General features: G+C 42.7%; 1 protein-coding gene across 1 annotated transcript in view; it reads left to right on the top strand.

Annotated features, from left to right (window-relative positions):
* myo10l1 (myosin X, like 1) overlaps positions 1–16,155 on the top strand; it is a 53,502-nt gene extending 37,347 nt beyond the window's left edge. Inside the window, exons 23-44 of the mRNA XM_088313352.1 lie at positions 78–372; positions 1,193–1,468; positions 2,597–3,052; positions 4,230–4,353; positions 4,423–4,561; positions 5,397–5,501; positions 5,710–5,805; positions 6,489–6,582; positions 6,739–6,794; positions 7,603–7,739; positions 7,865–8,059; positions 8,360–8,517; positions 8,597–8,717; positions 8,805–8,953; positions 9,600–9,748; positions 9,825–10,032; positions 10,117–10,253; positions 10,702–10,825; positions 10,949–11,293; positions 12,012–12,188; positions 12,265–12,456; positions 12,526–16,155. Coding sequence (XP_088169478.1) covers positions 78–372; positions 1,193–1,468; positions 2,597–3,052; positions 4,230–4,353; positions 4,423–4,561; positions 5,397–5,501; positions 5,710–5,805; positions 6,489–6,582; positions 6,739–6,794; positions 7,603–7,739; positions 7,865–8,059; positions 8,360–8,517; positions 8,597–8,717; positions 8,805–8,953; positions 9,600–9,748; positions 9,825–10,032; positions 10,117–10,253; positions 10,702–10,825; positions 10,949–11,293; positions 12,012–12,188; positions 12,265–12,456; positions 12,526–12,630 — 3,838 coding nt within the window. The 3' untranslated portion in view covers positions 12,631–16,155. The remainder of the gene's footprint in view (positions 1–77; positions 373–1,192; positions 1,469–2,596; positions 3,053–4,229; positions 4,354–4,422; positions 4,562–5,396; positions 5,502–5,709; positions 5,806–6,488; positions 6,583–6,738; positions 6,795–7,602; positions 7,740–7,864; positions 8,060–8,359; positions 8,518–8,596; positions 8,718–8,804; positions 8,954–9,599; positions 9,749–9,824; positions 10,033–10,116; positions 10,254–10,701; positions 10,826–10,948; positions 11,294–12,011; positions 12,189–12,264; positions 12,457–12,525) is intronic.
* The last annotated feature ends 23 nt before the right edge of the window (positions 16,156–16,178 follow it).

Below are 16,178 nucleotides of genomic sequence, written 5' to 3' on the forward strand. Positions count from 1 at the left end.
CCGAATCACTTTATTGTTTTAATTCAAAATTTTTTAACCTGTGACAGACAACTGGACTAAAAAGGTGTGTCATTTAGGAAACACTTCAAGCGAGTGCGCGCCAGCACCGTCACCCTGCAGAAGCACCTGCGAAGGCACATCCAGCGAGGTCGCTTTGTCCGCCAGCGCAAAGCGGCGCTGGTGATCCAGAGGCACCAGAGAGGCCAAGTGGCCCGAGCCCACGTCCGCAAACTCCGGGAGGAGAGGAGGAAGGAGGAGGATGAAGAGGAGAACCAAGCAGAGGAGTCAGAAGAGGAGGACGACGAAGAGGAAGAGACGGAAGACAAAGTGGAGCAGGAGGGAGCCACTGAGGCGACCAATAAATCCTCTCAGGCAAGTTGGACATTATGATAGTTTATCAGGATGAGCGCTAGAGTGTAATAACATAAAATACAAAGATTAAATCAAATTGGAATGTTAAGAAAGAAAATATATGAAAAAAATGCATTGAATGAGGTACAAGCACCTTTTGGGGGGAGGAATTCAACTATGGAGAAGGGAAAACAAATTCAGATTTGATAAGACAACAATTGCAAACAGAAATCAATTGGAAAAAAAAAATAGAATATTGTTAGTTCTAAATTAAGAAAGTGAAGAAAATATATAGAAAATTGTGAATTGACAAAATATATTTTTTTTAAATTGAGAAAAATATTCAATGAATTAATTCTGATTAGAAAAAAATATGTACAATTATTGGATATTATTGAACAAAAGAATGGAGAAAAATGGTATATGGAACAAAAAAATGAAAACTCTACCAAAAAATGCAAAATATATTATTTCTGACCCTAAAAATTCAATTTAAAACATGCAAAAAAATACTAGTTCCAACCAGTTCTAACCAATTAGTTCCAGCCAAAAAATAAAATCTGACTCCGATTGCAGAAAATTTAAAAAAGGGGAAAACAAATTGTCATGACAAGAAAATGATGAAAAATTTAAATAAAAAATTAATTAAAATTAAATGAATGAAAATAAAATAAAACGTTTCATTATTTCTTTTTTTTTATATAATAAATATTAAAAAAATAAAATAAACTGAAAAAAAATGAAATTAAGGTCAAACTGTTTTATTTTACCATATGTTATGGTTTGACTGACTATTTTTATACAATATTTCCGCCCTAACACAGCGTAATCTCCTTTCCAGGATGAGGTGCGTCAAATGGAAGAGATCCTTCAGCTGGAGCGCGAAATTGAGCGTCTGCAGAAGAAGCGCGAGGATGAGGTGTCGCAACTGTGCGAGTCGTCCAAGCAGGAGCTGCAGCTGCGCCGTGACGCCGAGCTCAAGCGCATGAAGAAGGAGGCCTCGCGCAAGGCCACGAGCCTCATCGACCTGCTCAACTTCACCGGCGTGGATCCCGCTCTGGGCGAGGCGGCGCGAGCCGAGGCTGACGGTGAATCCGAACCTCCCAAGGCCGCCCGGGTGAGTTCGGCTGTCATCCTCGATAGTGCTTCTTTATTTCAATCACGCGTGAAAAGCATCGCGAGGTACAAGTGCACAAACGAATGGATGCCAATTCCGATATTTGGCAAAAAAAATAATAATAATTGTTGGCTCAATAAAGCTACTTCTTTTTTGGTCACTTAACTTTTACAGCAATAAAAATATGACTTATAAGTAGGACATTTGACTCTTTTACAATACTTTGTACTTTAATATTTATTTAAGTTGACAACACAGAGTGAAATATTCAAGAATTGGCCAATTTCTTTCTTTTTTTTTATGGGGCGGGGTGAATGTCATTATCTTTATCTTATGTTGTCATGTTGCAATGTGTAACTTTTGCAATAATTAGTTTCAGTTAAGTTTAGAAACTGTTCCAGTGAGATTGTTATGCTCATAACAAAAACAATTTTAATTTTCTTTAGTAGCCTTTGTTACGGGTTAGCACGATAGCCTCACAGTGCAGAGGTCGTGGGTTCGATTCCAGCTCCGGCCTTCCTGTGTGGAGTTTGCATGTTCTCCCCGTTGCCTGCGTGAGTTTCCTCCGGGTACTCCGGTTTCCTCCCACATTCCAAAAAACATGCATGGTAGGTTGATTGGACACTCTAAATCAGGGGTGGGCAAACTTTTTGATTGGTGGGCCACAATGAGTTCTAAAATTTGACAGAGGGGCCGGACCAAGAGCAGATTGATGGAGTGTTTTGGTCACCTTACCTAATAAAAAGGTTTATTCATTTAATTTTCTTCAAGTTTGGCGGGCCAGATCAAAACATTTAATGGGCCGCATATGGCCCCCGGGCCGTAGTTTGCCCACGCTTGCTCTAAATTGTCCCTTGGAATGAGTGTGAGCGCGGATGGTTGTTTGTCTATGAGTGCTCTGCTGGTAACCTGCTGCCCGAAGACAGTTGGGATAGGCTCCAGCACCGCCCCCCCGACCCTTGTGAGGAGAAGCGGAACGGATAATAGATGGATAACCTTGGTTACTACCCACTTCTCGTTAATACTTTACTATTATGTTTTTATACAGGACAGTACTCTAGATTGCTCTTTTTCTTAATTGAAAACCTGTCCCTATTTTTTTGTTTGTTTTTTCGGCGGTGGCCTTAGGCTGCCACGTCCATGCAGCCCGGCGTGTCCAAGGACGAGGAGGTGGACGAGGGTTTCCACGCCGAGGAGGAGTTCATCCCGCTTCCTGACTTCCCCCCTCCGGTGGAGACCGACACCCCCATGGATCAGGCCATATTCGCCCACCTGCCTCCGCCGCCGCCGGCGTTCGCCGAGGGCATGGTGCCCTCCGCTCCCCCTCCGCAGAAAGCCGAGCCGGAGAGGAAGGTGAGCATGGTGGACAGCCTTGTGGACGGAGAGGAGCCCATCTACAGCATGCCTGCCGACACCGAGTCCGACTACGATCAGGAGGAGGAGGAGGGCTCGGTGACGGCGGGCGACGACAGCTCGGTGTCGGGCAGCAACCGGGGCAGCGCCGCCGTCGCCGACGAAGAGCACCCGCGCAAGTCCACCTGCACGAGCGTCAGTGCCGACTCCTATCGGGAAAGCTCCGACTCTGTGAGCAAACACACTCACGCATGTGAATTTGAGGGGAAAATGATTCATTCTAAACAGCTAAAATGAAGAAAGAGTGAATGGGAAGAGAATAAAATTCGATTATTAAGAAATTGGGGAAAAAGGGAAAATAATAATGCCTAAGTCCAACCGGAGAAAATAATGGAAGCAAATCATCTGTTTAACCAGATGAAATGGGAACATTTAAAAAAGAATGAAGAATTACAAGAAGAATTCTAACCAGAAACATGTCAAAAATTGAAAAAAAAATGAAAGAAAAATAATAGGGGAGGAAAAAAAATAAAATTGCTCAGGTCAGAAAGAATGAATCATTTGAACACCCAGAGGACACACATTCACCAGTTTATCTATTGTATTCATTTAACCTTTATTTGTTTGGAATTTACTCTAAAGTCTACAAACATTATTATTCAGAGTAGAAATGTGCAAAAAAACAAATACGTAATTATATAAAGTTCTTGTCAGATAAAAGAGGGGGAAATGAATGGCAAAAAACTTGAAATTGTAAGAATTTTATCAAACGTAATTTTAAAAGGAGAATAATAATAAATTTGACTGAATAGGATAATAGAAAAAGATTTCAGCACGATAAATTGTAAAAAAAAATGCAAGAATATTTTGAATTATGAAAACAATATAGACTAAATAACAGTATGACCTGAAAAAAAAGAATAAATAAAACAAGGGAAATTAAAAGTCAAATCATGTAAAAAATTGCTAAATTTCAAGAATTCTTCTGAAAAAAGAAAGAATATATATTTGTCCCCACCTGAAAAAAGATCTTATTTCTGACGAGAAACGATCATTTGCAAGAGGTTTTGTATCGACTCAGATGACAAAAGTCAACTTTAAACACTTGAGTGTACACCCACTCCCACACCCTTAATAGAACAAATAATGGTGAAGAAAATAATTCAAGACAGATTAAATTGATTTTACCTAAAAAAAAAAAAAAAATTTAAAAAAAAATGAATGCCAAAGTATCAAGACAAGACCAATGATGGACTGCCCCCTGTAGGTCAAAATTGGAACTAGCCTTCTCTATTCATTTATGCACTTAAAAATGACAAAAGTGGAGTTAGACCACTCTAGTTCTCAGCGGCTCATACTCACATGCATACTTTCCCTCCATTCAGTCATGTGTCTATTTTGGCTTCAGTATGCGGGCAGCGACGACGAGCACGACGGCATGATGGACACAGACGAGGAAGTCACAAACGGACGAGTGACCTTGTTCAATGGCAACGGGCCGCCGTATTTCCATGGTTACCTCTACATGAAAGGTGAGCCTTTATCTGGCCTCGCCTCACGTCATCACGTTTTTTTCTGACTCGGTCTCTACCCCCGTGCAGCCGGCCTGATGATCCCCTGGCGGAGGCGCTGGTGCGTGTTGAAGGACGAGACCTTTATGTGGTTCCGCTCCAAGCAAGAGTCCCTCAAGTCGGGCTGGCTCTACAAAAAAGGAGGAGGACTCTCCACCCTCTCACGCAGGTTGTTGTAGTTGTTCTGATGTAGGCAAAAATATTTTAAAGATGTTTGATAATTTCATTAAGCAATAAATAGATCAATTTTACCAGAAAAAAAAAACAAAATTATTTGTTGAAGAGTCATGAAACTTTCAACTGCAAGAAGAATTTTTTTAAGCATAATTAAATAAAGTATAAAAAAAAAATATTGAAGTGTTTGTGAAAGCGTAATTATAAAACTCACAAAACTTCGGACCAAAAGGAAATGAAAAAAAATCTAATATATAATTTTCTTAAAACAAAATGAACAAAACGAGAAAAAAAATATGCCGTACCTTATTGAAGGGTTTATGAACGTGTTTTTACTTCTTCTGACCACACTTTTAAAAAATCGAATTAAAAATAAAAATAAAAAATGACCACAATATTAAAAAGGAAAAATTGTATATAAAAAAGAAAACAAAATCAAACTAATTTGAAACTTCCAATCAGGAAAAAAAATCCATACGATCACAGCAAAACTAAAAAAAATACATATTTTTTTAATGTTAAAATAAATGTTAGTTCCCCAAATATTTTTATTACTTACCTGAACTTACTATAAAAGGTTCAGATGAAAAGAAATAATTATATCATCTACAAAGCAAATTCCTCACTCTTTTTGTTATAAAACAAATTTCAAAAAAATGTTGCTTGAATTTCCTAAATCCAAAATGATAAAAATCTTTAAACACCCCCCCCCCCCCCCTTGGCACCAAAATTCAAGTGTTTTAATAGTTGCCTGAATTGTTTTTTTCTGTGGGCTGTAGAGAAGCTGTATAGTTCATGCACATGAAATCTAACATTCTGTCTTTGATCAGAAACTGGAAGATGCGCTGGTTTGTGCTGAGGGACAGCAAGCTGATGTACTACGACAACGACAGCGAAGAAAAGCTGAAGGGAACCATCGACATCCGGGCTGCAAAGTAAGACGCAAAAATAATTATAAAATCCAAAAACTTCCATTCTTCTATTTCTATCCGAGTTTGGCTCACCGGGAAAACATTTTCTTTCCCAAGCCGCTTCGTTTAGCTCGTCCTCTACGAGCACCACCGAGACGCACAAACATCTCCACCGTGACATTCAAGACTAAAAACAAATCACTTTCTTAACACGTCGCATTTGTGCGCTCAGAGAGATCGTCGACAACCACGAGAAGGAGAACGCACTGAACATCGTGACGGATGAGAGGACTTACCAAGTTTTCGCAGAGTCGCCGGAGGACGCCAGGTTGGTTGGTGCTTACAGTTATGTTCACTTATGACAAATAATATAATTTTGTTCATCTGCCAGTGATGTGTAGTGACAGGCAGAACAATTACCGTATTTTACGGACTATAAGCCGCTACTTTTTTCATAGGTTTGGAACCATGCGGCTAATACAACGGTGCGGCTTTTCTGTGGATTTTTCTTTCACCACTAGGGGCGCTCTATAGTTCAGAAAATACGATAAATAAATCTTGATTTTTCTCTCTTGGGTGTGTTCTGTTTTAGTTAATAAGTTGTTGCCGTGGTAAAAATCACTGATTTAACAATCTGTTTATGTACCTTTATCCGCATTTACAGTACAAAATCGTAATTTTTTTTCAACATAGAAAACTGCGGCTTATAGCCTGGTGCATCTTGTGTCGTTTATTTATTTATTTATTTATTTTTTTTTAGGGCTGCTGCGGCTTATATACTGGTGCTCCTTATAGCTCGGTAAAAACAGTAAATGCTACAATTAAACTTTGTCTCTACACAAGGAGTTGATAATGGCAACCAAGGGGTGTTAAAAGAATTTCTAAGGCTCCTCTCTGTGAAAAGATGTAGAAGCTTCTTATCTAACTTATTTAAATTACGCTCATTGTGAAACATTTGTCTTCAAGCCAGATTGATGCTGATTCTCACTCCCTCTCTCTGTTTCTGTGTAGCGGTTGGTTTAACGTGCTCAGCAAGGTGCGAGTATGCACGCCGGAGCAACTTCTGGAGATGTCTCACGAGCAGGCCAACCCCAAGAACGCTGTGGTCAGCCCCGACAAACATTTCTTTCTGTTAGCTCTATCCTCAACGCTACGAGGAGGCAGTAGACACGAACTGGTCACAACATTTCGTACAAGGTTGCATCACCTTTTTAAAATGACATCATAGGACTGTATGTGTTTTTAATTTTTTTGACCTCAGGGCACACTTGACGTGGGCCTCATCGACTCTGTCTGTGCATCGGACAATCCTGATCGGTGAGTTGCATTTTTGCCAAATGCAGTAGTTCAAATATATAAATATAGGCTACTATAATTTTTGTTTCTTTTTTTTTTTTTGCTGTATTATTTTTTTATTCATAACTCCTACTCTTTGGAATTTTACTTTTATTTTTTTCAATTTGATATTTTTAAATGTACAGTTACATATTTATTTTTGGAAATAATTCAAATACAAAAAAAATGTAAGATTTTTGATGGATTTATTACATTGCATTGTATTTATAAAATGATTGTACTCTCAAACATTTTTTTAAAAAAGAAAACGAATGAAAAATATATGTTCGAATTGTTGAAATGATATTTTACATTTTAAACATTTTTAAATTAAGATGTTATCAATGGTTATTCAATTAAACTATATTTTGAGAATATTTTGTATTATTATATATATTTTCTGTTATATTGTTGAACTTTTTTAATATGTAATTAGTTTTTATTTTATTATTCACTATTCAACTTATTCAACTTACGCGAAAGTTAAAAGATCTCAAAAGCATTTCCGGGCATGTTACATGATGAGGACACTTTTTCCAGATCAGGACTTTTTTTTCTTCATCTTTTTTATTAAATTAATGAAATAATTTAAAAAGGGGTCACCATTTGAAAGACAAATCTCATTAAATTACACAGATTTACCTAATACAGTGACAGGTGAGCCTAAAAAAAATAGCACGCGACCACGCAAAAAAATATTTTTGTAACTCAGCGGAAAAGCAAAGTTGGCCATGTAAGCCGATATTAAGTTGCGTTTTTTTTTTTTTTGTGCTTTCCTGCTTTTTTCCAGGCCCAACTCCTTTGTGATCATCACCGCCAACCGCGTGATCCACTGCAATAGCGACACGCCCGAGGAAATGCATCACTGGATCAGTCTGCTGCAAAAACCCAAAGGCGACGCCAGGATCGAAGAGTTCCTCGTTCGAGGTGACACAGCCATTGAATTACTTTTTTAATCATTTGAAAAGTATCAAAGTAATGAAGTACAAATAGTTGCTGGACTTACTTTGGTCCCGTCTGCTTCTTTTCGTCTTATTTGTTCACTTTTCAAGGTTGGCTCCAGAAGGAGGTGAAGACCAACGCCAAGAGCACCTCGCTGAAGCTCAAGAAGCGCTGGTTCGTCCTCACGCACAACTCGCTGGACTACTACAAGAGCTCCGAGCGCAACTCTTCCAAAATGGGCACCCTGGTGCTTAATTCGCTCTGCTCTGTCATCCAACCAGACGACCGAGTGCACAGGGAGACGGGTGAGTTGTTTTTCCCCAACAGTCAAAACAAGAACGAGAAGTAACTGCATTGACTGCAATTTATAGACGTTATCTTTGACATGGTACCATTATTTTTTTTTGGAGGATTTTATTTTATTTTATTTTTTTCATACAGTAATTCCCTTTCCATTGCTGGGGTTTAGTTCCAGACCTATAGGTGAAAATCCACAAAATAAAAATACCCCATTTAAATGCAGGCATGCTTTTAATATCAATTATGTAAATAATTTTTTTTTTATTATTCTAACATAATTAATTGTGGCCGTCTTTGTTGTACAGGATACTGGAACATCATCGTGTATGGCAGGAAACATTCCTACCGCCTCTACACCAAAATGTTGAACGAGGCCATGAGATGGACAGCCGCCATACAAGGCGTCATTGACAGCAAGACCCCCATCGAGACGCCGACTCTGCAGCTCATCAGAGACATCAAGGTAAAATCGTGATTGACACTGTTCGATCAGTAATTATTAAACAATGGGTTAATGCTGACGGCTGCGGTGATGCTAACAGGAGAACAGCGTGAATCCAGAAATCGTGGAGCAGATGTACAGGAGGAACCCTATCCTCAGATACACGCAGCATCCCCTACATTCGCCGCTTCTGCCCCTACCGTACGGCGAAGTCACCAGTCGTAAGTTTTGTCACACACTCCCTTCGAAAACAACTTCACGGTCTCGCAAATTATCCTTTTCATGGCAATTCTCCTATATCTGTGTAGTGCAAAGGCAGCAGGGCTATGCTAGCCTGCAGGACGAGGCGGTGCGGGTTTTCAACTCGCTGCAGGAGATGGAGACGCTGGCCGACACAGTGCCCATCATCCAGGGCATCCTGCAGACCTGTCAGGACCTGCGTCCTCTCAGGGATGAGGTTGGTACTTCTGAGTCAGACTCAACAACCCGGCCCAAACCAAGTCATGCAACATAACCCAAGCCAACCCGACCAACCTGACTGATTGATGTACCCAATCAATCAAAGTGCTTGACAGAATGACTGGGCACGAAACCATCCTCAGACCAAGCCAATCAACCATCCATCCATCCATTATCTAAACTGCTTCTCTTCACAAGGCGCCGCGAGGGGGGCTGTAGCCTATCCCAGCTATCTTCGGGCAGTAGGCGGGGGACACCCTGAACTGGTTGCCAGCCAATCGGAGGGCACACAGACTAACAACCATCTGCGCTCACACTCACACGTCGGGGCAATTTGGAGTGTCCAATCAACCTACCATGCATGTTTTTGGAATGTGGGAGGAAACCGGAGTACCCGGAGAAAAGCCACACAGGCCCGAGGAGAACATGCAAACTCCACACGTGAAGGCCGCAGCCGGAATCGAACCCACGACCGCTGCACTGTGAGGCCATCGTGCTAACCAGTCGCCCACCGTGCCGCCTGCCAATCAACCAACCACCCAAGATAGACACCAATTAAATCCAGTCCAACCCAGACATGTACCTATGCACCAACCTAAGCAACCAGCCATCCAACAACAAACACATTCTTTTGTTTCCCTCAGGTTTACTGTCAGGTGATCAAGCAGACCAATCATGTGCCTCAACCCAACAGCCCAGCCAATCGAGCGCACTGGCACCTCCTCACTTGCATGAGCTGTACTTTCCTCCCCAGTCGCGTCATCCTCCGATATCTCCGCTTCCACTTGAAGAGGTGTGTTATTTGACAGCCCTCAACAACTCGACTTCCCGTCAACTGTATTTCTAACGTGCATGTGTTTCTGCATCAGGGTCCGTGAACGTTACCCCAGCACAGAAATCGAGCGCTACGCCACTTTCATCGGGGAATCCTTGAAGAAGACCAAGACTCGTGAGTTTGTACCCTCTCAGGAGGAGATCGCCGCCTTGCTTGTGAGGCAGGAGATGAGCACCACCGTTTATTGCCACGGGGGAGGATCCTGCAAGATCTCCATCAACTCGCACACCACTGCTGGAGAGGTGCGCATACCCTTAATGCAAACTCCAAGATACGCTTGAGGGGTCTACAGAGAAAACGAATGCGTGAAAATGTTTCTGCTCAAGGTTGTGGAGAAGTTGATCCGAGGGTTGGCCATGGAGGACAGCAAGAACCTGTTCTCTCTTTTTGAGCATAATTCTGTGACGGATCGAGCTTTGGAGAGCAGAGTCATTGTGGCAGATGTTCTTGCTAAGTTTGAAAGGTATGTCATGTCCTATAAGCGTCAACAGTCGGCCAAATTTTTTATTATAACGAGACTCAACACAAGTGCTTTATAACAAACTGACCAAAAACTTGACACTATCAACTCAAGCCAATCACTGACTCTTCTAACCAACCAATCAGACTACCTGATCCAACCATGTAACCCATCCCTCCATCCATCATCCGTACCGCTTCTCCTCACTAGGGTCGCGGGCGGTGCTGGACCCTATCCCAGCTATCTTCGGGCAGTAGGGGGGGGTACACCCTGAACTGGTTGCCAGCCAATCGCAGCAACCAAAGAAAGAACTTGAGGAAACCAACCCCAATAAAAACCCAAAAGGCTCAATCCAAATGAACCAATGCTACTGACTGAACCAACCAACCAGCTAATCATCCAACTCAAACCAAACCAACTGACTGCGTCTATTTTGGTGTTTTGCTTTCAGGCTTGCTGGAAGCGAGGAAGAGGAGGAAGAAGGAGAATGGAAGCTATATTTCAAGCTCTACTGCTTCTTGGATGTGGAGAGCATGCACAAAGAAGGAGTGGAGTTTGCCTTCATGTTTGAGCAGGTGAGCTTCTCTTCACTAGCCAACTGTTCTCTAATTAAGAAGACTTTTGTCCAAGTAGTGTGTCTGTCATCAGATTTTGCGGTCTGCATGTGTCACCTCACTCTTCCTCTCTTTGCCTCCCAGGCCCACGAGTCTCTCATCAGCGGACACTTCCCCGCGTCCGAGGAGACTTTGCAGCACCTGGCCTCCTTACGTCTGCAGTATCTCCACGGCGACGGGGCGGGCCGGGCCGGCTGGAGTCTTGGGACTGTTTACCCCATTGGACGCCTCCGTAGTCGTATCATACACTCTACCAAACCGGGCGTGGGCTCCGCGAGCACGACGGTGGGAGGAGGGACGGCGGACAGTAAGGCAGCAGCGGGAGGAACTGGCGGCGTTGGTGGTGCTGTTGAAAAACGCAAAACGCCAAGCTTCCTGGACGGAACTCTGAGGAGGAGTTTCAAGACAGGTTCACTGAAGAAACAGAAGGTTAGTGTGCAGATGAAACGAGAGTGTCCAGACCTTCACCGAGTTTTAAATAAGTGAATGTTTGCAATTTCTTCAGTCTGTTTTCAATGGCTAGAGTTTGCTCTCCATGTCAGGTATGTCACAAGTAGAGGAGTTCAAGTATTTTGGGGTCTTGCTCACGAGTGAGGAAAGAATGGAGCAGGAGCTTGACAGGTGGATCGATGCGTCCGCAGTCACATGGACTTTGCATCGGTCTGCCATGGTAAAGACGCTGAGCAAAAAGATCAAACCAGTCGACTGAGTTTTCCACCCTCATCTATGGTCAGTAGCTGTGGGCCGTGACAGAAAGAACAAGAAACAAAATGAGTTTCCTTAGTAAGTTGTCTGGGCTCTTAGAGATAAAGAGCTTAGAGTGGAGTTGCTGTTCCTTTACATTGAAAGTAAGTTGAAGTGGCTCGGGTATGTGGTTAGGGTGCCTCCTCGACACTCTCCTTGGTGAGTTGGTCCCGGCGGAAGAAACCTCAGGCAAGACCCAGGCGAGACGTATCTTGTGAATCTGTCTCTCAGATTGACCAGGAACCCCTCGGTATTCCGTCTGTGAGAACAAGAAGAAGTGGCTGGGAAGAGGGAAGTCTGGCACTCAACCCCGGATACGCAGATAGGACGGATAGTTGGATGTCTGCAATTTAGAATCTTAAACGTTTGAAGGAGGTCTAGATCCATCGTAATGTCTGTGCAGGTGGAGGAGGAGCAGATGCTGGAGATGTGGGTGAAGGAAGAGACGTCGGCCACGCGTACCAGCGTGCTGGAGAAGTGGACGCGGTTGCAGGGCATGGCGCAGCACCAGGCCATGCTCAAATACATGAGCATCATCAAGGAGTGGCCCGGTTATGGATCTACTCTCTTCGATGTCGAGGTAAAGATAACTTCCGAATATTTCACACGCAATTTTATTTTACGTTTTATAGATTATGAGATCTCCTCTTCTACAGTGTAAGGAAGGCGGTTTCCCTCACGACCTGTGGCTGGGCGTGAGCGCAGATAACGTATCGGTATACAAGCGAGGCGAACCCAAACCGCTCGAGACGTTCCAGTATGAGCACATCACTTTCTTCGGTACCTCACAGCTCTGCACCTACAAAATCATCGTGGATGAGAGGGAGATGTTCTTTGAGACGCCACTGGTGAATTGAATTCATTTTCACTCCATCCTTTTAGTATTCAGTCCTCTAATGTTGAAATGTGTCCTTTAGGTTGGCGAGATAACCAAGATCATGAGGGCTTACATTAACATGATGGTGAAAAAACGCTGCAGCATCATGTCGGTCACCAGCGTCGCCAGCTCGTTCGTCAGGTGATTGCCATTGGCCAATCAGAGCCATTGGTTTTCCCGGATAACTGGACAGAGGCAGTCTCAACAGCCCCTGCCAAGCGTGGAGGAGTGGACGGTGAAGCCACAGGGATCAATCGAACTGGATTGAATACATTTTGGGATTTTTTTTTCATTATCATTCAAGCATGACACATGAACCTGGATTTTGGAGGACAGTCATTTCACATACAGGTCATTACCCCAGTTGAAGCCCTTGCATGTAGATGTTCAAGCACACTCCAAATGCTTAGATTTCTTTCCTTGTGGGTCTCAAGCACAAATCACCCATCAGCTGTCCAGTCCTTTTAATTTGACCAAGTACTCACAGCGGCTCCATCCAAGTACTGAGGACTCGAATGGGGTGGGGGCTACATTTGAATATTCTGGAACAAGCTCATACACAGGACCTAGGAGGTGTACCTCCTGGGACCACGTAGGAAGGCTTACTTCTATGAGTCCGTCCCCCGCAGAACCCTGAGGGCGACTTCCTAAGATCTGGTGGTGGGTGACTGTAGGCAAAATCTAGTTCGACACTCTAGAGCCCTCGAAGATCCATGGGGACTCTGGAGTCCCTCTCCCAAGAAGCCGCCGCAGAACCATGTTAGGGCTTCCTCCTACGATGCTTGTGGCATAGACCTCCCTCCAGGAAGGCAGGTGGCGCTGCTTCTGAGGCACCAGGGTATGGTTCCCTTTTAGGACTCCACCACCTCAGGACCAAGTTGGGCTACCTCTTGGGACATGTGGGGGTTCTCATCTTAAGACCCGGGATGTACCTGACTTCTAAGATCCAAAGGAAGCCATCTCACCCCCAAATATTCCCTGCACCAAGGGGGGCTACCTCCTAGGACCCAGAGGAGAGGGGGGTAACCCCCTTTGTTGCACTGCCAGACATTCTACTTCAACCTCTTTAGTATTTTTCTTTCTCTAGTCGTGCATTTTTCTTCACTCTCGTTGCATATTATTAAGTTACAGTGTTGAATTTTTGCTTGCTTTCGTCGCTCTGTCTTTTCTATGTGACATCACTTCTTTCGCCAATGTCGGTTGGATCTCTTTGTAGGCAATAGGGTACAAAAACAAGTCATTCACTCACCAGTGCCACTGTGTGGCCATGAGAAGAAACTACAGCCCAAAAAGAAAGCTGCTTGGAATGTTGCTGACCCATTTAAAGGAAGACCACCAATGTGGCGTATCGCTTTCCACTCACATGGCGTGTGCTTTGACTTTATATTCAAACACAAACTGAACCTGTTTTTATACTGTATATCACACGTAAAAAGAGTTATTGAATTTTGGCGGTCTCTGCACTGTGCAACCTATAGAGGATCTACGCTTAAGGCGATGTGACACCTCAAGTGTAAGATATGAGCAATTTAAAGGGGGTCATTCACTGGCAGTGCTGTTCATGTGACTCACAGAGAAACAATGTTCGCTTAAATTTATCAGAGTTTTTTTTCCCAACGCTGATCATGCTGACTGTTTTTTTTTTTATAGCAAAACTGACATATGTGCATCAATCTGTCTGTATGTGTGTTTCCATGTGACTTCACTTTCTGGTACTGCTATTATTACCGTACAACAACTTCTCTGCTAAAAGTGCTGTGTGTATACGTGTGTGTAGGGGTGTGTGCGTGTGTGTGTGTGTCCATCACATTGTAATCCAAACCGCATTATATTGAAAAAGAAACAAAGAGAAGTCACAAGTGTATAACTCGGAAATGAGATGTATTTATATGACTAAGCAAACGATGGTGTTGTGATCGTGTGTTAATGGGAAGAAAGAGCATGGGGACTTTTAAAGGGAGGGTGGGATGAGGTTATGTATTTATTAAGATACTGTATTGAAGAGTGTGTCGATGGAGGAAGGCTGTGTTGTGTTTTGTTTTTTTTAATTGCTGATTCAAAAGGTGGATACCATATTTCCTCAAAACGGCGGCATCAGCATGTATAATGTTGCTGTCATCCACTTAAGACAAACAAATGCCTCCCTCAATGAGAAGGGTCCGGCTGAAGCCGAGGCGTTACTGATAGGACACAAGAACGCCCACTGGGCGTTCCTATCAGCGTTTAGTCGGCCAATGAGAAGCATCCAGTTAGAACCGGGGCGTTCCCAATACGACAGTGTAGCGCAGTGTGCCTTGGTGATTCGATCGACCTATTTTATGGCGTTAGATTTATGCCACAACAACGTTAGCATAATGTCAAATACTGGGTACAAAAACATGTTTTGTGCGTACAAAAACGTGTTTCGTTAGTAAAAGACCCTCCAAGTGGTTTTACGCTTACGGCTTCTGTCTACGCATACAAAACACTGATTCACACTCGCGATGCAGACGTGACAATTGTGCCACAATTCTTAACCAATCAGGAGTCGGGCACTGACTGGTGCTGTTTCTGATTGGCTGTTACAGTCCAATCGTAACTCAGAGGTAGGGTAAAAAAAATACAACTTTATTTATAAAGCGCATTTCACAACAGCTGGAGCTGTAACAAAGCGCTTTCCATATGGTGTAATCTAAATAGGACTAGAATGGCGTGGTGCTATTGCAAAACAACTACCATGGCGAATCGTCACGCAAATGCACAACTCTGAAAGGTGATTTTTGATTATGAAAAAAATTAATTAATAATTAATAAAACGAACAGAAAAAGCATTTATAGAAGCACATAGAACTAAAGGGACAATAACCTTAAGCCAATCAAAGATATTTGAAAAATATATTTTTCAATTATTACTAAAATAATAAGAACAGCGTGTTAGAATGCGACTGTTTGTGTTTGAGATATTTGACATTACGCTTACGAAATTGTGGAATAAATCTAACGCCATAGAGCCAACACCGACCGACCATGGTGTGAGGGGGCGTTCTCGTTGTCAGAACGGGGCGTACCCGTTAAAAAAATGGGAACGCCCAATTGTGGCTGCAGCTGGACCATACTATTGACGGGTTTTAACGCCTTCCAGTAAACTGGCGTGTATCCATTCTCCAATGTTGTTTTTGGGAGCTATGCGCCTCCTTACATCTGCAGTTGAGTAAATTAACCCCCCCCCCCTGGCCACGACTTGGGGAAATACATCAAACTGTGAAGGGACAGAAATGTGGATTTTTGCATCAAATAAGTGCTGGTGTGCGTGAATGTTAGCACTGAAAGTTATTTCATTGCATCATGTGACACTGGTCGAGGCCATTTCTGCCATTTATCTGCCGGTTGGTTATCACTTTGACTTGAGAAATGCTGAGGTCAAAACTTTCGATTGACCATTATCTTCTTTCACTCTCCCCATTGAAACTGAGTACACCTGCAGTAGATGCAGGAAATAAACCCACTCATTTTAAAATCAGTTTTACTGCTGTGGAACAATGAGGCCCTGTTGGATGCTTTAAAAAAATTTTTTTTCAATTTCAAATTATAATTTGTATATTTCAGTTGAGATTTTAAAAAATATATATACTTGTGCACACTCCCCTTCATTTTACCACCAGTATGATTTCGGTCTGGTCTTTGGCACTCCTCTTAAAAACACAAGAGGCCACT

This window comes from Idiotropiscis lumnitzeri, chromosome 1, assembly GCF_059441095.1.
Source record: "Idiotropiscis lumnitzeri isolate Australia: NSW breed Sydney's pygmy pipehorse chromosome 1, RoL_Ilum_1.0, whole genome shotgun sequence".
Lineage (NCBI taxonomy): Eukaryota > Metazoa > Chordata > Actinopteri > Syngnathiformes > Syngnathidae > Idiotropiscis > Idiotropiscis lumnitzeri.